This window comes from Gracilinanus agilis, chromosome 4, assembly GCF_016433145.1.
Source record: "Gracilinanus agilis isolate LMUSP501 chromosome 4, AgileGrace, whole genome shotgun sequence".
NCBI lineage: Eukaryota > Metazoa > Chordata > Mammalia > Didelphimorphia > Didelphidae > Gracilinanus > Gracilinanus agilis.
In genome coordinates, this window is record NC_058133.1 from 485,790,669 (window position 1) to 485,816,928 (window position 26,260).

Genomic DNA, 26,260 nt, shown 5'->3' on the forward strand with positions numbered 1-26,260 from the left:
TGGGAAAGTTATGATTAGTTTTTGAAGAAGATAACCAGATGGTTCCAAAATGTGATCCCTGGTCCTTACTGTGAGTGCAAAATTCTAATTTCACCCACTAGGAAAATGTAGAATATGTTTTGCTTTGGAACAAGTTAGAGTTAATGCTAGAAAATGAAACTTAAGGAAAATTGTATGTAGTTATTATTACCACTTAGCAGACACAGACTGAAATTCTTTGCAAATAAATTAATGACCTGGTATATTTTTCTTTTATTATCTAATCTAGACCATAGGAATCATTTATCATAGGGTGGGGGTAAGAGAGTGTCAGGTGTTTTCATATGAATCAAAAGACATCCCATAGGAACTTGAGGGTTGGATTCTTATAATTTGGGTATTAAGTAACAATCTTGTCATTGATGTGAGCCAGTGAGAACCCCAGGAGCCTTCAGGAGCATTACTTTAGTAGTGTTGAAGGGAATAATCTACCTTCATTTAACTCAGTTGAGAAACACAAAGCCCTAATTAAAATCTATCTGAAAAAAAGTCATAGGTGACAGGGAAACAAATTTTAAAATCCTTCATTATTGGTAGGTAAAGGTTCATTCCTTTCAAAGTACTCTCAGAAAATGTGAGGTGCACATCTTGACAGCACACTGTTATTAAATCACAAGAGAAAAAACTGATTAGCCCTGATTAGCAAGGACTATGCTGCAGAAACAGTAAGGAGAGGGAGCCTTTCACCTTTTTTCGTTTTGGTCTAGCATCTAGTATCTGTTTCCCTGGTCAGACCGAATTACAAATTTTCATTATCATCAATTTCAGGTCATGATTATAGGGTATTAAAGGGTTGCTCTGTCAGTCAGTGACATAAACCTCATTTTGGGTTTGGATGAATTAAATAAGTGCCAGACCAAAACACAGTATGTGGTTTTAAAAAATCATTATTGATTTTTAGACTTTCAGGGTATAATTGTAAATTATCTTTTCAGATGTAAAAACATGATTTAGTAAATGCATAGGCTTACTTACTCATATATCCCTCCTACCCATCTCCCCTTCTGCTGTCTGCCCAGGCTCTTTGTAGTATGGCATTGAGAAGAATGAAGATCAACCCTCAATAACCTGTCTCAGAACTCTCCTCATCTACTACTTCATCTTCTGGATTACTAGAGTTCTTTTTCTGGCAGTGGAAGTCTAAAACAAACTTACTTTGGGCACAGACATTTCTCTTAGTGCAGAGAATATTAACAGTGCCCCATATATACTCATAGGGACAGTCGCCTCCATTGAGTCTGGGCCATTTGGGTGCTTTGCCATATGGTGTAGAAACCCATAAATATAGAAACTGTTATTTTCTTGTCTTTGGTTTTCTGGCTGAACTAGTGGCTAGCATCTCAGGGTTTGTGTTTCACCATGAGGTCAAAGGCATCTTTCTTTCTAGGACATGCAGAATTACTTTGGGGATAGTGAAAGATGGTGTACAACAGATTGTGTTGCTGTCGTGTTCAGAACTACTATATTAATATACTATATATATATACTATATAGTATATTACTTATATACTATAAGGTTCTAGCCCTTACTTCCTGGAACATAGGATCCCCTCCAGTTACTGCATCACTGTCAGCAACTGTAATCCCCAAGATGTGCACACATGTCTCTGGCAGCCACTAAAGCCAGTCAAAGGGGTGGCTATGATCTGGTGGTCCTGTGTTATGGAATCAGCTGAAGTGACTTTCAGAATTGAATTCTCCCAATTGAATGGTATGCTGTTGGCCTTCTGTCTATCCCAGTCTTTTCACTACCAGTCTGTATGAGGTGCCATAAGAAGGATGTAGGGGAAAGAAGAAACCTATTTCCAAATTGGAAGCTGTAGCAATCTAAGATACACCATACACCCACACATACAATCATCCTTATGTGTAAATATGCACACTTGCACTTGCCTCTGCTTCCCTTGTTAAATTACATCCTGCTTAGAGTTCCATTCTATCAAATATGGTTGTGCCACAGAGGAGCCCTCATCCTTCTGCGTGCAATGGTGCTTTCTGTGTTTACTTTGAATCCATCTACAAACGGCATTGACCAGACTCAGTCGTCATTAGTCTTCACTAAGGTTAACAAACATTGGCATAGCCGTATAAATAAGGATGTGAAATCACTTTTCTTTTGATTTCATTTTATTTCCTACTTTACTAAAAAACTTAACTTCTCCTTTCTCGAAATATCCTGATCCTAGAAAGAAATGTCATTAATAAATTATGATAGGAGGAAAATTTTCAAAAATGTCATGCTTGAAGGGAATTGGTCTTCTTGATTTTTAGATAACATTTTTGATTATTATCATGTTGTATGCCTAGTATATACATAGATTGTCTTATGAGTTTTTGCCTCAGACTTTGAACTTGTATAGTACTACTACAGATATTTGTTATTTACTACAAAGGCAGTGATATCACCTCTTTTTTTTCCCCTCAAAGATAATATAAACTAATTTTAATTGTGCTGTACTTGGACTCTTTTCTTCCTACAATTGTCTTTCATGCAATTGAGAACATTGTCATTAACATCAAGTTGATTAAAAATGGGGAGGGATTAAAATCCCTTTAAAAAATAGAAATTTCTTAATAACAGCTTTGCTAGCATAACAAGAATTCATTGATATAAGCATTTGTGACACATGTACTAATAAATGGAGCCATTATGGATTTTTTGCCTTTAATGTCTATGATGTGCCAGGCATATGCTCAGCCATAGAGATACAAAGGCAAAAATTAAACAGTTCCTGCCCTCCAGGAGTTTACAGTCTTTTGAGGGGGTGGTTACAGCATGTAGGCTACCAAGTAAATACTAGATGTCTATACAAAGTAATTTGGCTAAGTTCATTAACAAGTGGGCAAACCAAAAAGGGCCTCTTGTAAAAATTGCCATTGAATTGAGCTTTGAAGGTAGGAAAGAGGTCCAAGAATCACAGTCTGAGGAGGAAGTTTCTGGCCCTAAGGGAACATTCTGGGCAAAGGCATGGGAAAAGATGGAATGTCATGTTAGACGATAGCAAATAGTTTTGTTCAGCTGGAACACCAAGTGCACTAAACAGTTAATGCCTAGAAAGGTAGATTAGAACTGGATTACATGGAGGACTTTTAACTTCTGAAGAGAGGAGTTTTTTAGGAATAGTAGTTTAATAGTTGTGTAGAACAATAAGATCAAGCTCAAATAGAAACAGGGGCCATGGAAATCATGAGTAAGGATCCCTGCAAGTACATATTGTATTACTTTTTAAATGTAATGTCTGCAATTTATTGTATTTTTATTTATTTTGTTAAATATTTCACATATTATTTTTTTAGCCCTTTTTGTCTTAGAATCAATACTGGGTATTGGTTCTAAGGCAGAAGAGTAGTAAGGGCTAGGCAAGGGAGGTTAAGTGACTTGCTCGGGGTCACACAGCTAGGAAGTGTCTGAGGTCATATTTGAACCCAGGACCTCCTGTCTCTGGGCCTGACTCTCAATCCACTGAGCTACCCAGCTGTCCCCTCCCAATTATATATATATTTTTTAAAACCTTAATTTCTGTGTATTGGCTCCTAGGTGATAAGGGTGAGCAATGGGGGTCAAGTGACTTGCCTAAGGTCACACAGCTGGGAAGTGTCTGAGGCCGGATTTGAACCTAGGACCTCCCGTCTCTAGGCCTGACTCAATCCACTGAACTACCCCGCTTCCCCCCCCCCCCTCCCCAATTGTATTTTAATCTAGTTTGAACAGCACTTAGGAATGTGGTAGTCATGTGTTTGACATCTCTGGTATAGAAGATGAATTGGAGAGAAGGAAGATGAGAAACAAGGAGGCCCAGTTAGGTTTCTTATTTTAATTGTCATAGAATCAAAGAGTTAAGACTAGAGGGGACCTCAGAAATCATTTTTTTCCAGCCCCATAATTTTACAGAGAAAACTAAAGTCCAGAGATCTTACATGATTTGCGTGACGTCACTCTGTTAGTGGCAGAGCTGGAATCTGAACTCAGTACCTCTAACTTCAAATCCAAATCTTCTTCAGTGTTGAGGAAACAAAACTGAGGAAGATTATCAATAAATGAATTGAAGGCTCTCATACAATTTACAAGACATTTCGGGCTCAAGTTGTATGCCCATCCACATGATAGCGTAGGCAGAGCCGATTTTTGCAATCATTTGCTGAGCAGAGATCCAAATAGACTAATTTGTCTTAAGATCATAGAATGATTTATATATCCCAAGGAAGTTAAATACAGAACCATGGGGCAGCTAGGTGGCTCAGTGAATAGAGAACCAGACCTGGAGACAGGAGGTCCTGAGTTCCTCTCTTGCCTTACTCTTGCATTTACATTCATATGTCATGCAGTAAGAAGTAAAAAATATGAGGAATTCAAAGAAACATGGGAAGAGTTGAATAAATTGATGTATTGTGGGCTTAGCAGAACCAAAAGAACAATATCCAGTTGAACCACAAAAATATAAATGGGAAAAGTCTCCTAAAAAAAAGCTGAACTCTAAAAAGAAATGAAAAACCAGTGAAAGCCCTGAAGAACACAAATAATTAAACATCCTCTTCTCATAGCAGAGAAGCAGGGCTACTAGAATAGAATATTGTCTATATTATTAGAAGCAGTTACTATATCAGCTTCTTTCATTATGTATAAGGAGAGTTCATGGGGAAAAGGGTGATATGAAGAAAAAAAAAGCTTTGATAACATTTTCAAAAATTTAGAACTAGAAGGATTATAAGAGATTATCAAGTCTGGCTCTCCGCCTCCATGCAGGTAAAGTATAATCCCCATTTTAGATTACTGGAATTGAACAAAATAACAAACACTAATTAATACCCTTCTGTAGGGCAACATGGTAGCACAGTGCATGAGAGCACCAAGCCTGGAGTTTGGAGGATGTGGGTTCCAATGTGGCCACAGACACTTCCTATCTGGATGACCCTGGGCAAGGCATTTAACCTTATTTGCCTATCAGAATTAATACTGAGACAGAAGGAAAGGGTTGGTTTGTTTTTTAAAGCCTGTTGTATACAGTACATTTGTGTCCCTGGGGATAGAAAGGTAAAACAAAAGTGTTCTCTTTCCTTACGAGTTAGTCCTTGGATCATACACCAGGAGCTGGAAAGTATCCAGAGGCCCTCTTGTCAGCCCTCTCTTTTTACAGATGAAGAAACTGAGGCCCAGAGAAGTGTCATGATTTGCCTACAGTCACATGGTTAGTGAGTGGTCTGGACTCGAGCTAGGATTCACACCCATGTTCTGAACTCCACCAACTTTTCCACTAAGATCATACAATTAGCAAGTGATAGAGCTGTAACTACAGACCTCTGAATACAGTGTCTCAGGTTTGGTAAACTTGAGGTTCAAAACTTCCTTGGTATAAAGCATTCTTTGATCTTAACATAATTACTCAGTTGCATCAAAAATTATCACAGAAGAAGCAAGTCTCATTGTCTTCTAATAACACAGGGAATTTTTTTTTAATGACTGGTTAGATTGGAATTCAAATTCAGTGCCCAAAATTCTATTATTATTTTTTTAACCCTTGCCTTCTGCCTTAGAATCAACATTGTGCTTTGGTTCTAAGACAGAAGAACAGTAAGGACTAGGCAATGGGGGTTTAAGTGACTTGCTCAAGGACACACAGCTAGGAACTTTCTGAGACCAGATTTGAACCTAGAATCTCCCATCTCTAGGTCTGATTCTCAATCCACTGAGCCATCTAGCTGCCCCAGTCAATTATCTTAAAAGAAAATGATGGATAATCAGATCTCCATTTTGGATTTATCAATTATTATTATTATATGTACTAAGGTCCATCATAAGTTCACACAACCACTAGATATTTTATGGGTAAACACTGAAAAAAATAGACAGGAAATATATTCTCAAGTGCCATGGGGATGACAGAATTGTTTTCCATTTAGTATCAAAAGTTATGCACAAATGCCTCCTTTGCCCTAATTCCCACAGCCAGAATGTTCTTTTTCTCTTCTGTAAACTCTCATAACACTGTGTACTTTCCATGCATTTCCCTACTCTACTTTGTATTTATTTCAGTGTGCATGTCTTACCTCATATTAGACTGCAAACTTACCCCTCATCATATCCCACCTCAGTGCCAAATACATATTAGTGCCTTATGTCAGAGTATGTATTCAATCATCACTATGAATTTCTTAAAAATCTGTGATATAATTTAGAAGCTTTTCCTGTTCGAATTTGTAAAGAATAGTCCAGAAGGAGGTAGGAGGGGCCTACCTCCTTGTTGAGCTGGGTGGGACATGACATGAGAAAGATACATGTATCTCTTGCCTTAGGATCAGAGATTTAGAATTGGGAGGAGCCTTAGAAGCCATGGAGAACCCCCTCATATTACAGATGAGAGAAATGAAGGAAAGTGATTTGCCCCCCAAGGTCACACAGCTAATAAGTGTCTGAAGCAAAATTTGAGCCAAAATTTTGAATTGAATGCCACCTCTGAGTGCAGCCCAGTCCAGTTTAAAATGTAAGTGGGAATTATTTATGTAGTGCAAAAAGGTCATATTAGCCCTGCAAAACTTAACTGCAGAGTTTCTGACAGTTGAAAAGGGTTTAGAATCCTGACAAAACATAGAGACTAGATGGTTTTCAAAATCAACATGCAGAGATCCTTATATACAGTTTAATGACTCCTATTTCTCTTTGAGTTTGTATCTCTGCTTTACGCCATGCTGATCCTCTTGTTGGATTGTATTCATTTGAAACCCAAGTAATGTGATGACTTATGCACCTTTTGTCTGCTTTTGTTAAAATTTATTGAGATATTGGTACTGGATGAGAAATTAAAGTGGGGGTAGTCAGCTTAAAAAAATATATGGTTAATGGGATAATATTTCTTTTTGTGTGCCAAAGAAGTAGTACTAGAACAATCTTAGCACATAATTAACTTATAGTAATTTCCTATCCTGGTTATTGCTTATACTGACTAAAGACAACTTCATTAACCACATGTCTAGAAAAAGTCCTTAGAAGGGGAGAAGGACCATGAAAAACTCTAATTTTACTGCAGTTTTAATTTATTTTTCTACTGGCTTTAAAGTGCTACGCTATTAGAAATAAATGTTCAAATGTACCCCAAGAGCTGAAGAAACTAGAAATTAGAATATAGAATTCAAGTGTATGCATTTTGGAGAGAAGTGATTGTTTTTTACTTCATTTTGGGCATGTGTCTTAAATTAAGGCATCACTACAATTCATTTCTTTGTCTGCCAGACTAATGAGAATTGCTCTAAGTTGTACCAACAGAATAAAGGACATTTTTCAGGTTAGTAGTAGTAGAGCCTTTATCAAGAGGCAGTAGAAAAGTTCATCATATGATTTCAAGTGTTTTTCTTTTGTGTTCTAGTCATCTGCTGACAGTAATTACCTTGAATAACTTTTAGAATGTTGCTAACTTTTACATGAGAGGAAAATTCAACATTGTCTTAATTGGACCACAGTTTCTTCTTCTGAAGGAAGGGGATCAGATGACCTTTATGATTTCTTTCAGCTCTGAATTCAATGACTATTTTTTTTCCTCTCTAGTTAATGGATGTTTGAAATACCCACCTCCTAGAGAGGAAGGAAGGGAAGGGAAAACAGAACCTGAGTACAAGTGTGTTCATCAAATGTTGTCTGTCTCAGTCCTTCTCTCTAGACTCTTACCAGTCTCCAGGAGGTGACCTTTATGGCTCTTTTCCCACCATCAGTAGTAAGATGTGTAAGTAAGCAGCAGCTCTGTAATCCCTACAGACCTTTTGGCACCCACACCTACCTCTCCCTCCAGCCTCTCCTTTCTGTTTATAGGGGGTTCAGGCTGTAGTAGGAGAAGAAAAGAAAGTTATACTTACTACTGAATCTCTTCATCTACATTTATATAGTGCTCCAAATGTTTCTAGTGCTGAGTGGCTGAGATTGGCCTGAGCCAGATCTTTGCAAAAAGCTGTCCAAAAGTATAGTACAATATCATTAAGCCAGACAGTAATGATCCTATATTTTGTTAGGAATGGCACTGGACTTTGTTGAATTAGTCATTTACCTTCTAAGATTACTCTTTCTCTACACATATACCTTTTTTTTTCCTTTGAACTCCAGAGAATTTGCAGCATTAAAGGAAAAAATTGCTTGTGTTTGGCATGACTTTTGGAGAGGAGTGGCGGTGATCATGTAGAGTAAATATTTAGAGGAACGATTTTAGATATCCCTTAAATGTTTTAACTGCTAAAATCCATAGTTGAGGGAAATTTGAAGCATTTTGGTGCTAAGGAAATTTTCTTTTTGTTTGAGAGAGAGAATTTGGAAATGTGCTTAGAAGAAAAATGTTAGTTATCATAAAGCAGGGGAAAATGGAGGGGAAAATGAAATTGCCCAACTAAAGTATATCTACAAGCAGTTTTCAAAGCAACAAAAATGTGAAATCCTTAATGGACCAACCTTGGGTGTGTTCCCTCATTAATTAATACAATTTTGGATAAGTCCTCATGCAATTTCAGGCTGCTTCAGAGTGGTCTCAGGCTAGCAAGCTGAGCATTCAAACATTAGGAGCCAATTAATTATTGAAGTAAAGTTCCAAGGAAATCGTTTTTTAAAATCAACAGAACCACTAAGGATTTATTCTGACTGTTTTGACTTTACTTATCTGATTTTTGCCTCTTACTTGTTTCAAAGGAAGTTATCCAACTTTACACCTTATGGGAGTGAGAGGCCATCTACAGGTTTGAGAACCATTTCAAATGCCTGTAATATACACCTTGTTGGATAACTTCCTTTGAAACAAATCCTTTGTCTCTTTTCTCTCTGCCATCAACTCCAGTTGCTATATTATGAGTACAACATTTGCAGACTTCCTCTATGGGTTGAAAGAGCACCCCTATTGACTCTCTGCTTGGTGATGGATGGGTCGGTCCCTACCTGCTGGTGACTTTACTATTAGATTCACCCAGGGTGCAGCATAATCATAGAGCAAAGCAGGAAATTGAAACTTGCTTTTTTGAGGATAGCAGCATATAAGTAGCCTTTTTAAAGGCATTCTTTCACTGAGAGAATTCCTTTATTCCCTGGTTTGTTTCTCTTGAGGATTTATGACCTGGTAACACATTACTGTATGGGAACTGTTATGTTGCCTGTATTAAAAGAAATTCAGAAGTCAGGTCTGAGTTTTAGCCATCTTTATGGAATGCCATGAATGAGTTTTTCAGGCAGGCATTTTTTGTTATTGTTTGGCAAGTGGGTTTGACATTTTGACATTCCCATTCTTATGACTTTTTAATTTTATGTTGCTTCCAGAGGCAAAACTGACAGGAAGGAGCACTTTGACTAAAGGGAATGATTTGTAGATTCAGACCCATATGGAAGTAACTTGAAAATTATTGTGGAGTTAAGGAGGTAGAAATACTAAGATCCATTTATCCAAGGTTGTTAAGGAAAGATTGTTTTACATGAAGACTGTTCAAATGAGATCATGCCTGTAAAATGCTTTGCACATCTTAAAAAATTGAAATAAAAGCTATTGGTTTTATTACAAAGAGAAGGAAAAAACAAGCAGAATTCAGGCCTGAAGTCCCTCTTTCCCCCAACCACTTAGTCATCACCTTATTTTTATCCTTCTAAAACTGTTTAAGGTGCTAAGATAGCTACAAATAGAGGCCCACATTTCCACTATTAAAAGAAAATTGTTGGGGCAGCTGGGTAGCTCAGTGAATTGAGAGCCAGGCCTAGAGACGGGAGGTCCTAGGTTCAAATCTAGCCTCAGACACTTCCCAGCTGTGTGACCCTGGGCAAGTCACTTGACCCCCATTGCCTACCCTTACCACTCTTCCACCTATAAGTCAATACACAGAAGTTAAGGGTTTAAAATTTAAAAAAAAAAAGAAAGAAAGAAAGAAAAGAAAATTGTTAACTGCTTAATCCAACCTAAACTATAGCACTTGTTTTCAGGGGATAATTGTATATATTCTCTTACCCTAAAGCTACAAGCTAAAGAAGGAAAAGTTTGTCAGGAACAAACCTAGAGTTCTTAACCCTATCTTATTTTTTCATCCATCCATCCATCTCTTCAGCAGAAGACTTTTTGCCAAGTCTATCTATAATGGTTCCACATTTCAGCAGGGAGCACTTTTTGTATTTATGGTCTAAACTCTCTCCCTTATGTGCCATGTTTAAAAAAAAAAAAAAAACCTTTAGGTTATGGAATTTCCAAGAGAGAACCTCTTTTTCTTCTCTTCCCTTCCCCCAGCCATCTTTACACCTTATGGGAGTGAGAGGCCATCTACAGGTTTGAGAACCTTTTCAAATGCCTGTAATATACACCTGAAACTCTATCCGTAGTTTAACAGGTGGCTCTAACATGGTTCCTGGGTTTGGCTGAAGCAAATACACTTCAATTATGCCTGCTGCTGCTGGAGAATCTTATACTTTAAACTGGATTAAGATATAAAAGTTTTCCTTCACAGCTGGGAACATGGACCTATATTTTTAGCTAAAGTTACCCTGAATCAGTTTTAGAAAGACAAAATGAGAAGGCATGATTGAGTAACTAAGAGCAGAGAGGAACTCCATCCTAAATTCTTATAACCTTCTCCTTTTTCCTACTTCTCACTATAATAACAATAAACTGACAACTAACCTAACTCTTTAAGACATGCAAAGTACTTGCCATAAATGCTCTGTTTTGATCCTGTTTGTTTGTTTTTAAACCTTACTTTCTGTGTTAGAATCAATATTGGTTCCAAGGCACAAGAATGGTATGGGCTAGACAATTGAAGTTAAGTGATTTGCCCAAGGTCACACAGCTGGGAAGTGTCTGAAGTTACATTTAAACCCAGACCTCCCTCTCCAGACTGGCCAACTCTCTTTTTATCTTCACCACAATCATGTGAAGCAGGTAGATCTAGATATAAGTGTTAGTCCTCTTCTATAAGCAGGAAAATTAAGATTCAAGTATAGTTAGGTTGTATGCCGAGGCTCACACAGCTAATATCTAGGAAGGATTTGAACATAGGTCTTCCTGATGCCAAGACTAGCTCTTGCTCATTCCATCCTGCTACTTTCCCTTTGGAATGAATCTTAGCCTCTGTTTCATGACATCTTGATTTGTTTTGGTAGAAAAGTCGTTTTGTTTTTAAGCAAGTTAAGCCTACAAACTTAGGAAATTAGAAAAGAAATTATTACAAATACTTCCCTCTTGAATTAATACCCACTACACAAGGAAAGGAAAAGAGAAATCAGTTGTATTTTTTATTAGTATGAAATACAAAATTAGCCATTCTACTTGGAAGAGTTTACATTATGTAAATTTCATGGCATATTCAAATGTAGGGAAAACAATTGAGCAACCAAGCTAGAACTAAGCAAATATATTGCTAACTGCAAGTATTCTTATTGAAACTAGCATTTTGTGTCATGTTATGATTAAAATATTATTTTTGCCATAGAAATTTTCAGTAGTAAAGTAATTCCCTAACAATACAAAAATAGAATAATTTTGTCTTATCCTCCAATCCTCACCTTTCTTTTCCTGAATTCTTACTTCTAGATCAAGTAAGATGGAGCTTAAAGACTGAAACACTTCAGGGAGCTGGGTGGCTCAGTGAATTGAAAGCCAGACCCAGAGACAGGAGGTCCTGGGTTCAAATCTGTCCTTAGATACTTCCTAGCTGTGTGACCCTGGGCCGGTGACTTAACCCCCATTGCCTAGCCCTTACTGTTCTTCTACCTTAGAACCAATACCCAGTATTGATTTTAAGACAGAAGGTAAGAGTTTTTTAAAATAAAATAAAAAATAAAGACTGAATAGTTAAACTCTAGTAAACCTGCTGGGTGGTAGAAACTGTTCTTGTGGTAAATGTATTTTGAATCTTCATTCTTCGCTCTTTATCAAATTAGTAAACACACATTTTACCAAGAAACCAGCAGTGTGTGACACACTTTTAACTTTGGGCCCTTTGTGACCTCTGTTTACCTAGATTGAGCTGTTAAAATGCTAAAAGGAGATGCAAGCATGAATATTTCCTTTGTGGTTCTTAGCACTGAAACCTTTCTTCTAATGTAATCAGTCTCTCTTCCCATGTAATATTCATAGATCTGTATCCAGAAGAGAACAGTGGCTACTGGGTCATGAAAACTTCCTGGGCAATACATGTCAGGCTGTCTTACTTCCATCCTAAAACAAGAGAAAATTCCCGTTGAAGTTTTTTCTTAAAAGTTATTTTAATCCCATTCCTCTGCCCTCTTCCTTTCCTTCTCCCTTCACCCTCATGTGTTAAGTGCCTCTTTAGCTATAGCATAACATTTCTGTACTACATGCGACCAAAGACCCCCTTAAAATGATTCTTGCTCAGGGAGCAGCTGGGTAGCTCAGTGGATGGAGAGCCAAGCCTAGAGACGGGAGGTCCTGGGTTCACATCTGGCCTCAGACACTTCCCAGCTGTGTGACCCTGGGCAAGTCACTTGACCCCTATTGCCTACCCTTACCACTCTTCTGCCTTAGAGCCAATACACAGTATTGACTCCAGGACAGAAGGTAAGGGCTTAAAAAAAATAATTCTTGCCCAGCTATATAAAGGAATAAATATTTGAGTAAAATTAATGTGGCAGGCTAGTATTGAATAATCCCTCTCTCCCTCACAACCCTCTTCTATGCCTCTCAGTAATCTTAGAACATGAGAATTGTACAATGCTGTCACATCTGCTGGGATTTTGCTTCGATACATTTTCCATATTGGTGCCTCCCTGCTGTGCTAATGGTCATCACACAGAGCTGTATTTGCTTTAGTTTAGGGAATATTTATATTTGCTTGAACACACAATTGGAGGCTGCCCGAGTTCAGATTTCACTCCCATTTTAAACATATGGTCCCACCTCCACCCTCCTGCCTTTTGGTCAGTAGCATTTACAACAGGAGATCTGTGAGGACTTGAGGGATAAATGAGTAATTCTCACTTAAGATTTAATTTGTTGGACAAGACTTATGCCCTATAACAGCCCACTCACTACAGGAGCACTAAAGGCAATGCTTCTCTCCCATTTCTCTTAGAGGTAACAAACAAATATGAATGTGGGTAAGCTTTTTTTATTGAAAAATTCAAATAATGGAAAATGTTACGAGGATGAAAGATGAGAAGCATTTTTTCTTTGGGTTGCTCATAGGTACTGAAGAGTAATAGGGCTAAAGGGTTTATTCTTGGTCATGACTACATGATTCTTGATGTTCTGTCATTAGCTTTAGAGTGTGTCAATAGCCAAAATCTGTTTAAATGCAGTGGTAGAAACCAGATTATGTTTTTAATTCCCTAAATGCTAGGAAAAAATGTACCAAAATGTGAACTGGCTATACTTAGATGCCATACTTCTAACTTATTCTTGTAATTATAACAAGCACTGAGAGAGAGGTGGGGAGTTAGCTATACTTTCTCTAAATTTATCTATCAAGAAAATTTTCATTTAAAAAAAATTTTGTTGATAATGGGTTTTGGACATGGCAGACTACCTAACAATCAAACCCTGCAAGGGGTAGGGTAATTCATTCCCCATAAACAGCTATGCAAAAAAATGAACCTGAGTAGTGTATTTTTCTCTTATTTTTCCAGACTTACTTGCCAGCATATAAGCAAAAATCTATACCTTAAATTTGTTGATGAGTGTGAAAGCAATCTAAATAGAGCATAGTTGTTGAGTCATTTCATTCTGAAATGTATACCATATTGTTAGAAGTAATGCAGTAATTTTGATGTGAATGATTTGATAGCAAAAAGAGAATTGTTTATTATAACCAGTTATTTGAATAGAAGAATTAAAACACGATTTATTTAATCTCAGTGAATTGGAAATAGTATGTTTGTGTTGGCTAGCAGAAAATATATTATGGAGAACACTAATTTTAAACCTGTTACATGAAAACTAGGAAAATGCACAGGGGGAGGAAAGAATGCTAACTCTGGTGTCCCATCAGGACCCAGAGGATCCATCCACTTGGCTTTCCAGAACTTTGCACCCAATTGACTTTGGGTAAATCTCTTCACCTCCCTGAGCCATTATTTCCTCATTTGTAAATGAGAGCATTGAACAGGTTGACCACTAAGGTCCCAAAACTGTTTTTAAAGGTACCCCTTTTTAATTATTCTATGAAATTACAGGGTATTTGGAGGAGGAAGCATGATTCTCTCTGCTTGCAATTTAATGATCCTGTTTTAGTAGGTGTTTATCTGGCCCCTACTATATGTAAGGCACTATTCTGGGAGCTATGAATACAAAGTCAAAGTAGCCCCTGCCCTGAAAGAGCTTGCCTTCTCCTCCTAGAAGAATGTAGTGTGCACACTGATAAATGAATAGGAAGTCATTCTGAAAACAGGAAAGGTCCCTACCGCCTGTGAGGACTTGGGGAATGACCTCATGCCTGTTTAGCACCTGAGCTCTGCTCTGAGGGAAGTTGGAGAGAAGAGGGAAGACCTAGAATGGCATAGAAGCAGAGAACAGAACTCATAAACTCTTGTCCTATGAAGTAAGACTACAAGGGTGCAGTTGGAGCCAGTTTGGGAAGGAAAGACTGGCTTTAAAAACCAGGCTAGAAACAATAGTCATAATCCTGAAGATTTCTGGGGCAGAGGAACAACAGTTATTCTCACTTCTGACTGTCAATGAGTAACTTAAATAAGGTTATGGCAACTTTCAATGTTCATGCAGTCAAATGACCAAGCAATATCTGAAAAGCTGCCTGTTGGGGGTGTTTCCACTTCTTTTGACTGGAGCCATATGTCTAGCTTTGCTCTTCTCTGAAGAACAGCTTGTAGATTTTTTTTTTTTTTTTTTTGCTTTAGAAAAATTTGTTGATCAAACTTGGACCATAAATGCAGAGGACAGGCAGTACTTCATTCTTCCTAAGCCCTGGGCAGATGTGAAAAGGGACAGTTTATCAAATAATCCCATTACTACCTCAATATTCTAGCCTCTTAGACTATCTAGTGGGTTAGCAGTCTAGTCAGGCATTTGCTATATTGAATAAAATGGCAACAAATGATCAGTATGCTATAAAAAAAAGCTTCCATTTAGACGGTTCCTTAAGCATCTGATCCTGAAAATACATACATTTCTGTTCATTTTCTGAACCTATTTTTCAGTTCTTGTCTATAGCCTGTGTTTTATTTACTTTTTTTGCTTTTCAAAAAGGTCCCCTAGTCATTAATATCCACCTCAGCATAACAAGCTCACATTAACTGGAGCTGAAAGGGACTTCAGCAGTGTCATTTTATTGATGAGGTAACTGAGGCCCAGGGAAGTCAAGTGACTTGCCTTGGATCATGAATCCATTTCTCTTCCTCCGTCAAACTTTCTTTTTTATAAAGAATCCCTATTTTTTATTTTTTTAGCTTTTTAATTCATTGAAAGAACTATTCAGGCAGCTCATGAATGTGTTTACATTCCCTCGTCCCATCTCTCTTCTCTCCCCTCCAAAAAATTGGAGAAAGTTTTACTTTTACAATGAACTCTATTATGCCCTTAAATTTTTTAGAGACTGAAAAGATATTAAAAATTTTTCCATTAAAATACAAAAGATTTAAGAGTAGTATCTGTTGGCAGGAAGTAAAATTTTAAAACGAAACTTTGAGTTGATACCTGTTGCTTTCAACTTCTCAAATGCCTCGAAAGGTAACTAGGCAAAATTGAGTGTTTGATACCATCTCTGCAGCATAGAATTTTTGGAAGAGGGGATAGAGGCAGGATGGCCAGTTGAGTAACTTGTCAGGTATCCTGAAGGAAAGTCATTTTTCCCTAACATAACGGAAACTGCTTTCAGGACTGTTTATTCTTCTTACAGTTGGAGATTCCTTAGCTAATAGAGTTGGGATGTCCAGGGGGTTGCAGTAACAGAAGAGCCCAGCGCAGCAAGCCTTTCAGAAACAAAGAAAATAAAAGCATTCCTGTGTAACAGGCTTCCGCACTTATCTCTGTTCTCTGGTACTGTTTGTGCTGAACCAAAGCAGCTGCTACCCCGAGTTAAGAGAGAACAAACCCAACATGGCGTGAAATGACTGCACTGCCATTCCCATTCATTAGAGTTAGATTGTTACCAGCTACAGGCATGACTGACTTTTGCATGAATAATAAAATAAAATGCTGCTTTGTGAATTTTACCCTCAACCATTAACAAGCCACAACACTAACCTTGAAAATGTCTGAAGAATTTTCAGAACTGATTTATTCTTAGAGCAACTCTTGGAGAGTAACCACAGAAAGTCAAGTAGTGATGAGATTCCAAAGTAGGTGTGAAGTTCTGAGCTGTGCGCTTTGTGTGGGCTGCATGATTGGATCAAGGGATTGGGGTGGAAGAGAAGCTTGGTGTCTGCCCTCACTAGCCTTGCAGTCTACTCCGAATGGAGTCTGCGCAGTGCCAGCCAAAGGAATGACTGGGATGGTTTGGCTTAGAGATTGAGGGGGAAATTGTTGGGAGTTGGAGTTATTCGGGTAACTCTACAGAAACTTGAAAAATGATAATAACATGTGGAAATGAGAGGATCTTCTGGAAAAGGAAACAAGAAAGTCGAACAATGTAGCCAGAATTAAAGGTTAGTATAGAAAAAACCACAAGAAGCTGGAGGTTTCAAAGTGTAGGGTAAAGCCAGGGCCTGGAATGCAAGATTTAGCCTTTCTCCTTTGGGCATTAGGGAGGGCAGAAATAGTTTTGTTTTCCTCTTCCTATGCCAATTTCCCAGCACAGTGGCTTGTATTGAGAAACCAGTTGATGAATATTTGTTGAATTGAGTGTTTATGATGAAAGCAATGTTAATTTGCCAGCTTTGTGCAGGATGAACAAAAGCCTAGAGCAATGCTGGCAAACCTATGGCAGGGGTGCCAAAGATGGCACGTAGAGCACTCTCTGTAGGCATGTGGCTGCCGCTTCCCTCTGCCCCCACCCCCAGTTTGTTACTAGAAAGGCAGAGGACTCGGGTGGGCAGCAGAGCTGGAGGGAAGCCGAGTGCTAGGGCCGCTCCCCTCCCCCTCTCTGCACACCGCTAGGGACATTCCTCACTTCACCCACCCCTCTGGCCAGCAGTCAAATGGGAGCACTTTCTCCCTCCCCTCTGTGGGGTAACGGGGGCACACCTGGCAGTCATTGGAGGGAAGGGGCCGGCCCTCCATCTCTAAAAGGTTCGCCATCACTGGCCTAGAAGCAGAGAGAAGTGCAAAGTGGGCAAGCGTTGATTAAACAAAAAAATTAATTAAAAAAAAATGTGCAGATACTGTGCTCAGTGCTGGGAGTACAAAGAAAGACAAAAGGCCTACAGCCAAGTACAGGAGACAGCATGCCAACAAGACACAGGAAAAACTGGCCCAATTCACCAGCGGGACAATGCTAGCACTAGTCCAAGTGTCCAACCTGAGCGGAGGTGATGGCAGTGACTCTGGCCATTAATAGGACATGGTAGGCAGTGAGCCCTTAAGGAGTGCTCGTGATCTGATGGACTAACACATATGTTTGTATATGTGAGTACAATGAGGCTCAGTACTGTCAAGGAGAAGTTAAAGATGGCACCAAATTTCCAAACCTGAGAAACAGACAAAATAATGGCACATTGACAGAGAAAGGAAAGCCAAGAGAAGAGGTAGTTTGGGGGTGGAGATGAATTTGGTTTTGACATGCTGCGTTTGAGTTGGTAGAAGGAATGTTCGGCAACCAGATAGAGAATTAATGGAAGGCTATTTCAAAAGGTAAATTTAAATTGTCCTGAATAGATTTCAGAGGAAGGACTTTCCTAAAGCAATTTTTACTCATATTCAGAAGCTCCTAGTGTTTCTAATAATTTTCAGTGAGGAATCAGAATTTTCAGGTGATTATTTACATTTTCTATAGATATTCACTGACTTTTCTGTCCGACCAGAAAGTAATATCTGCTTTTCCTTTGAGGGATGGGTTTTAGTACTTCAGCATGAGATTAGAAAGATGATTGCACAGAAACCAGTCCCCTAAAAAGAAGAGGTTTTATAGTTCCCCTGGTTTTGTTCTTTTGTAATATCATTTTGTTTCATGTTCTCTGCTCTCATCCAACTGTCCAACATTCTTTTCTAAAATAACTGTGTTGGTACCTTGCTATGACGTGGCCCATTGTAGTACAGTATTCTGCATATGGTTCTTGGAGGTCTGAGGACTTCCATAGTTTGGGAGCATGACAGGGTTCCAGTGTAGTTGGGTAGCATCTATTGCAGGGGTCTGCAACCTTTTTGGCCATGAAAGCCATAAACGCCACATTTTTTAAAATGTAATTTCGTGAAAGCCGTACAATAAGTTTAACACTAAATACAAGTAAATATGTGCATTTTATGTGAAAATAACACTTTTAAAGTACAATAAGTCTCTGAATTTTTTAATAACGTTATTATGTGCTAATCAATGATGAATAAAAGTACATTAATGTGACTTCTGGTGCTGCATGGTTTTGCTGATTATTAATCAAAAAACAAGACTTAGTGGGGCACTATAGTATTGGTATAACTACACACATACATATAAAACTCCTTTACACTAAGAAAATTGCTGAAATAAAGAGAGAAAAATTCAGGGAAGAATACTTTTTCCTCTCCCTCTCTCAAGTCAGGCAACAGGAAAAGAAAAAGCTGCCGGCCTGCTGGTTAAGCCATTTGGCCACATAAATTAAGTAGGAGATCAGGAGAGATTACAGAAAATAAAATGACTTGTGTGCAGGCATTAGTAAGTAGTGGGGGAAGAGGGTACCTTTTCATGGAAAACTGGCCAGGACATATCACACACATTTCCTGGTACAGGTGTTTATCAGTGCTGCCTGCCTATTCAACCATTCTGTATCAAATGAAACAACTACTGGGGAGAAATGCTTCTCACTAATGAAGCATATGTAAAGATGTAATCTGACTATAGTTCCCCTTTAGGAGCAGGTAGAAAAGTTAAAAACAATAACAGTCCCACAAATAGGGAGTGCAGACCCCATGAATGCACTGAGATAAAGCCATGTAAATCAGAGGCAGAGGGGTAGAGAATGTAAACAAAAGTGATCAATCACTATACAGAACCCCAAGATGTCAGTAACAGGTGTGGAAAGAGGAAGAGGAGGGCAGAAGGAGGAACACACAGCACACCTACCAAGCCGAACTAAAGACCAGGATTCGTCTCGCGTGGCAATATCAATGAGGGAGCTTCTATCTTAGGAGATAGTCACGGTACCGAAAGGATCACGTGACTTATCATGTGATGCACGATGTCATGTTAGTTACTGTGCCGCGGTTGACTTTATGGCTCCTGCAGAAAGAGCCATACGTTGCCGACCCCTGATCTATTGGATTCTGATCAACTACAATTGGTGATGAAATGTCCTCAATAATTAGGCTTGGAATCTTGAATTTCTCAGTTCTAGGACAAGATGTTTTATTGCCCCTGAAGTTAAAATCATCTGAGAAAAATGTTCTGAGTAGATTTTCTCAAGGTAGCGTTTATCCCTGCATTTGGTGAGATGTGACCTCAACTGCTGAGTTTGAGGCCCTACAGGGTTTCAAGGGCATTGGATGCTGCACCTGACCATTATTTATGACATAATGTGTTAATATTATATACTGACAGTATACAGAGTGTTTTATTAAAAAATTTAAGGGACTAAAGACAGCAGACCTTAATAAACAGTTCCAACTTAGAATCTTATCCAGAAGTTTCTTTACTCTTGGGTAATAAAAATTCTTTTAAGAGCAATAGGACACCAAATCTACTTTATGGAGATGATCTATTGGAACTTAAGGAAATAACAATCAAAGTTACTTGAGACCAGCCATTGTGCCAACAAAATAAAACCAAAAAAATTTTTTATAAGCACTAAATGCATTTTAGTAACATTTGAGTGAGAACACATTAAGTGTGTAGAACTTGGCTTTTAAAGCGGGGAATTAAATTGACTGCAGAAATTTACCCTTTAGTTGGTGCCCAGGGAGACACCTTCCACACATCAATAAAATTTTAAGTTATGTGCTATATTCTTTAATGGCACACTTTTCCCACTAATACTAATTAATATTAATTTATTTAACATCTGTGTGTATTTCTTGGTTGTAAATTACCTACTAAATATTTTGATACTCATCTTTTTTTGCTAGAATACCATGTTTTTATAACTTACATATTGTCCACTATCTCAGCTCCATCCAGATGAGTCTGTTCTCTCCCCCTGAACAAGTCAAATCACATTCTTACATTCTTGGCTTTCCTAAAGATGATCAGTCTGAGGATTTCTGCCCCTTTCTTGGTATATGTAATATGTTTGGGAAAACATGAAGTGGGCTTCAAGGTCCAGCTAAAATTGTACCTCTTGATGAATCCATTCCTATTCCAAGCCCCACATGTGGATCACTACCCTCATGGGGTTCCTGCCTAAGGGCTCTTTCATGATGTCATTATTTTCTCCTTAGCTGCTACCATGATCTCTTCTCCCCTCCTCCATTTGCTCTTTTCTCTTCCCTTGTGCTTTTTCAAAACTCTTTTATCTAACTGTGTCACTTAGAAGTCACCAAATCTACATTTTTTAAATTGAAAAAAAAAAAAAAACATGATTTTATTGACTAGATTGAATTAGAATCCTTTCTTGATATGTTATATAAAATCAATCCCTAACTCGATGGTGATTTGGTAAATGCAGATCAAATATAAAATCTCTGTATTTTAATAATAAATACAAAGATCTCTATAAAAGGGTTTTCTGTACTATTGCAAAAGATTCATTGATTCCATTTATGGAATGTTAAAGTTGGATGGCTACTAGAGTCCTCTAGCCCAAAAGATAAGAGAGGATTGGAACTTTATCACAGTATTATCTATATTCTTCCTAGACTTCAGGTGCTGTAATTTCCTGTGAAGGGCAAATAGGAAATGTCATGTTTTGCCTTTCACATTGTATTTTATTTTTAGTAAACAGGTTAATCTCAGAGTGAAGTCCACTGACTTTTGGTCTGTATTAGTGGAATTTTTGTGGCCAGTTGGCATGTTTCAGGAAAAGATTACAAATGAAGTAGAAAATAATTTTTAAAGTATCAAATTTGAAAGTATGCAAAGAATTAAAGCTATGAGCTATTGAAAACAAAGAGTGGTTTTTTTCCCCATAGTGGGTGTAAAGTAGCAAAGTTGAAAATGCCTGTATGTATTTCCAGCTTTTAAAAAGATGAATATTTATGTAAACTATGAAAAATGTGATATGATTATGACTTTAAAATGTAATATAAAGTATCTGAAAACTAGTTGAATTTTTTTAATGAATCATAAAACTATGTGAACCTTACTTTATTTTTCTCAGCTTTAAAATGGGAATAAAACAACCTTCTCATTCCTTATTAGAATGTGGCCTCATGGAAAAAAAACAGTGGGCATGGAGTGTCAAGTCCAAGTTCTGATATTGGCATCATGGTACCAGGCAACTCACACTTAACCTGAGATTGTGTCCTGGACAACTGGAAAAAGAATGGTTGAGGTTCATAACTATTATGGTTCACTATTCTCCGAGTCATGTTGTGATAAGTAAATTTTTAAAAAAGTAAAGCGTAAGTACTTATAGAAATTCATAATATTATTTTAAAGAATCAAGCAAGAATATGGCAAATTAATTGGACAGAGACAGTTTGTGTGCTTCCTTGCCCCTCTTGTCTTCCTTACCCCTACACTGAATGTAGGAAATCAGCATTAAGCTTTAAAAATGAACAAGCTTTGGGACTGACTTGCACCCCACCCTTTTCTTTCTCTCCCCTCTTGCTTCTCTAGGTCAGTAACAGATCCAAGAGATGGAAAGAGAGTCGCTCTCAAAAAGATGCCCAACGTCTTCCAGAATCTTGTCTCTTGCAAAAGGGTCTTCCGAGAACTGAAGATGTTGTGTTTTTTTAAGCATGATAACGTAAGTCAGATGGGACTTGTGGAGAGCTGCTTCCTACAGCCATCTCTTCACAGTAGTGATGGCTGAGGCAGGCTAAAAAAGCAATATGCCAGTCAGTGTGAAGCTCAGGTGCGATACTGGGTACCCCCAGCGCTGAAGAGGCCTGGACATGAGGCTGTGAGAATGAGCCATGTAGATAGAGGGAGCCAACCTGATCAGAAGTGACAAGGGAGGCAGGCTTCCTTTAGGCTGCTTTGTCTTACTGCCTTACCATCCCCACCTGCCACTTTCTCAGCTGCTCTATATTAACTGCCTGAAGTCTGTGCCATCTAGGAGACAGACTTGTCTCCCTAGTTTAAATTGAGCCGAACACCTTAGTGCATTTTCCCTGTAGGGCTTTTTGTATTAGGCACCAGGAGTATTACTGTCTCCTAAGCAAGCCCTGTAAATACTTTAGGCTCACAAAAGGTAGAAGATCCCTTTCGAGAATTTTGCTTGGAGGCCTGAAATTTAAGCTTATGCTTCTGATTAAATGTGAATTACCGTTTCATTTCTATAAGGCCAGCCTTCCATATTAAGAAGCATTGACTCTCTTCAGTGTTGGGTTGTCTTATAAATTCTTAGTATGTGCCTTCTCTGTTTGTCAGATTATATTTGTCTATTTTTAATTTACAAGTGCTTAAGTTATTCAGTATTTTAAAAGCCTATAAAGTGGTGCTTACATTTGTGGGAAAAATAAATGAAAAAGAAACCACGACCAGGCTTTTATTAAAGGGTATGAAACTCCTGGGTAAATTATACCTTTTTTGTGATTGAAACTAATAAGCAAGTTTAAGTGAATACTGAAGTATATTGACTGACAGCAGTATTGATTGAGGCAAAGCAGATGTTATTATTAGCTGAGGGACAATATTAATATTCAACATAAAGGCCATGTGTAGTATCTATTCTAAATAGTTTAACTGGTAATAATTGGCTCGTTTTGAAGCATCATTTTTGTCCTTTCATATTTTAAATCAGAATTAAAATAAGAACTGTTAAAAGTATAGTGCTTTTGGTGGCAGCTGGGTGGCTCAGTGGATTGAAAGCCAGGCCTAGAGACGGGAGGTCCTAGGTTCAAATCTGGCCTCAGACACTTCCTAGCTGTGTGACCCTGGGTAAGTCACTTAACTCCCATTCCCTACTCCTTACCACTCTTCTGCCTTGGAGCCAATACACTTCTTCCTTACACTGAAAATTTCATTTTGTGAAGCTTCATTCAGATAGGCTGTTTTAATTACTAATCTGAACATTTTAAAGGATTTCTTATTATTTGTCCTATTTATTGGCATCTGGAATATTTTGTTCTGTTGGCCAAGGTAGATTGTGTGTGTGACACTGGGCAAGCCATTTAACCTCTCCAAACCTCAGATTCTTCATCTATAAAATGAGAGGGTTATGTTAGATAACCCAAGTTTCTCCCCAGCTCTGAATCTGTATTCATATAAAGTTTTCAGTTTTAGAGGTTTCTAGGTCCTTGACAAAGGAGGGCTATTAAACTTCCTGTAGGATTCACCTCAACCTACTTTATCAACCCAAGGAAGTTTCCTTTTCTAAAACTTCTTTCCAAAGGGTTTAATGTTTCAGCCTTATTGTAACCTCCCTATAAAGTATGTTTTGAAATAATAGACTGGTGTTTTTTGGCTAGTAGCTTGGATTTGATAGTATTTCCAGAGTCATGCATTCATAATGTTTGGTTATGTATTCTTCTACTGGCCTAAACTCTCTTAACATCCTCAATGCATTGTCAGCGGCAAAGAGAATATTTCAGGTTTCTGTGTTGAAAGAATGTCATGGAGGTGGTGCCAGGAGTCCACTTGTTTTAACATTTTTAGTGGTTTGCTGTGCTTTGTATAGAAAAGAAGCATGGTGTAAGCTGCCAGTTCTCTAGGCTCCTGTCTTAGCATGGTGACTCACTCTCATAGTTACTAATTAAGGTACAAAGACAGTGTCAGAGTGGGAAGCAAGAAAAAAGAAACAAACTGGACTCTTTAAAATCTTACTAATTAAAACAGCCTCCCAAAGCTTTGAACTACTGGTATCTGTCTAAACAGAGCATCATTGTCTTTACAGAGCTCTGACCAAAGGTGAAGATAGTTTAAATGACAAATGGCATCATGCCCCCCCAGTTTCTTCTACATTTAAATATCTACCAGAGATATCCTAGAACCAGCCCAAAGTGGGGAAGTTAGTGGAGTTGTTTTTTTCAAACCCAGAGAACTCATTCGTACAACAAATGAGTGTTGATCACCCCACAAATACATGACTCTGTAAGACAATACCCCCAAAAAAGTATAAAGTGGATCCCATGTCATAAGAAGTTTGCTGTCTAGTTGGAAAGAAAACATACACACTGGAAAGGTTTAGCAATATAATACAGTAGAAGACAAATTTAGAATGATTGATATAGGCATTAAATGTTATTGAAGTAATAAGTTCATATGATGGGAAGGAACACTATGGGTTGGAGGAAAGCTAAGTAGATGGAAATGATATTGGTTTTTTTGAAGTCTGTGGAATTTGTATAGGCAGAGGAAAGTGTAGATTAGAGGTGGACAAACAAGGCTAGGGGGGCTTTTGCCTTTGGATGAGAATTGTACATTGCAGAGGGTCTGTTTTGGGAAAGGTAGAAGATTAGGTTGGAAAAGTAGGGTGGAATTGGGTTTTTGGAAACCTCCAATGCTGGGCTAGGTGTTTAGATAGTCATGCAGAGGGAAAATGAGAACAAAAAGTGGTCTTGTAAGAAGATTAATTTAGCTGTTTTGTGCAGAGTGATGTTTAATCTTTGATTACTGTTTGTATGGTGAAGAAGATCTAACAGGGTCCCGGGCACTGAGGATGTTCTTTTCAGTGCTGTCTTCAAAGGCACAGATTCCACGGGCACTAATACCAGGTGATCTTTGCTGATGGCCACTTACCAGCTAGTAGGGCAGACTCATCATTGTAAACTGGTAACAGGAAAAGAAAGAGATAATAGCACTTTGTCTTTAGCCAAAGGAGAATTGTGTCAAATTCTCCAATTGACATCAAGATCTGCAAATAGGAAAGGCAGGAAAGACAGTCATCAACTCTTTAAAACTGTCTCCCTCCCCAGGGCAAATGGTTACCTTGGAGATATGAGGCCTTTCCTTCTCCAGAGCTCAACAATCACTTAACCAGTTTGAGTAGAGAAAGGAAAGATAATAGCAGAAAAGGAATAGCTCACAGTGTTCCTCTGCATTATGGTGGCACCATTCAAACATGGCCTTTTAATGATCAGGAAAGTTATGAGTTTGTCTTGGCCCCCAAAATGGTATGGGTAAAATAATGATATACATTAATGGAGGACAAACCTACATTTGTGAGGTTGTCGTTCATCAGAGTTTGGAAATAGAGGTGTATAACTCTGTACCGTACCTGTACAAACTAATGGCTCTCTGCAGCCTGTCATTAAATCCATTAGTACTGAAGTCTATGTGGTCCAGGCATAATTCATAGGCTCAACTGTTGATGAGGAATGCATGTAGATTGGCTAGTAATAAATTTGAAAGTTTGGAACTCTTATATTGCCCTGAAACTGTAGATTTTCCCATAGGCTCCCAGGAGGATCAAGGCAGAAATCCAGCTGGTGACCATATAATTCTTTGTACTGGCTCGGCTAAGTTGTGTATCAAACGGCCCTACTACTAAGGAGTAAGAAAAAGCCTAAACCATCATGGAAGCACATTATCCATGGGGAATTCAGCTTGCCTTTTGTGATTTAGGAAGCTAATGGTGCTATGTGACACCTCAGAATTCTAACAGTGGGAAGAAGAGAGCAAGGGATTTGGTTGTCCTTTGAAACTTAATGTGCTAGATAGAGTCTTCTTATGAAGCTCTTGCCTAAGGTTCCCTCATCATGTTTCAGGACCTGAAAATTATTGTTCAGTCATTTTTCAATCGTGTTCAACTCCTTGTAGCCCCATTAGGGATTTTCTTGGCAAAGATACTGGAGTAGCTTGCCATTTCCTTCTCCAGCTCATTTTGAAAATGAGGAACCTGGGGCAAACAAGGTTAAGTGACTTGCCCAGGATCACACAGCTAGTGTCTGAGGCTAAATTTGAATTAAAGAATATGAATGTTCCTGACTCCAGGCGCAGCACTCTATCCACTCACTACACTACCTATCTGAACCTGAAAATATGCAAAGGAATAAACTACTTTCGCCAGGTGATTAAAGACTTAATCAAGGCTAAGCCATTTGTTGATCATATAAGCTGGTGTTGTTGTGAATCTTCTAACATGAAAGTTAAATTCTCAAGACTAAGTTCTTGGCATAAGATTTTTTTGTTAACTCTTGAAAGA

General features: G+C 38.2%; 1 protein-coding gene across 1 annotated transcript in view; it reads left to right on the forward strand.

The window, feature by feature from the left end:
- NLK (nemo like kinase) overlaps nt 1-26,260 on the forward strand; it is a 142,334-nt gene that overhangs the window by 56,749 nt on the left and 59,325 nt on the right. Inside the window, exon 2 of the mRNA XM_044672816.1 lies at nt 21,790-21,919. Coding sequence (XP_044528751.1) covers nt 21,790-21,919 — 130 coding nt within the window. The remainder of the gene's footprint in view (nt 1-21,789; nt 21,920-26,260) is intronic.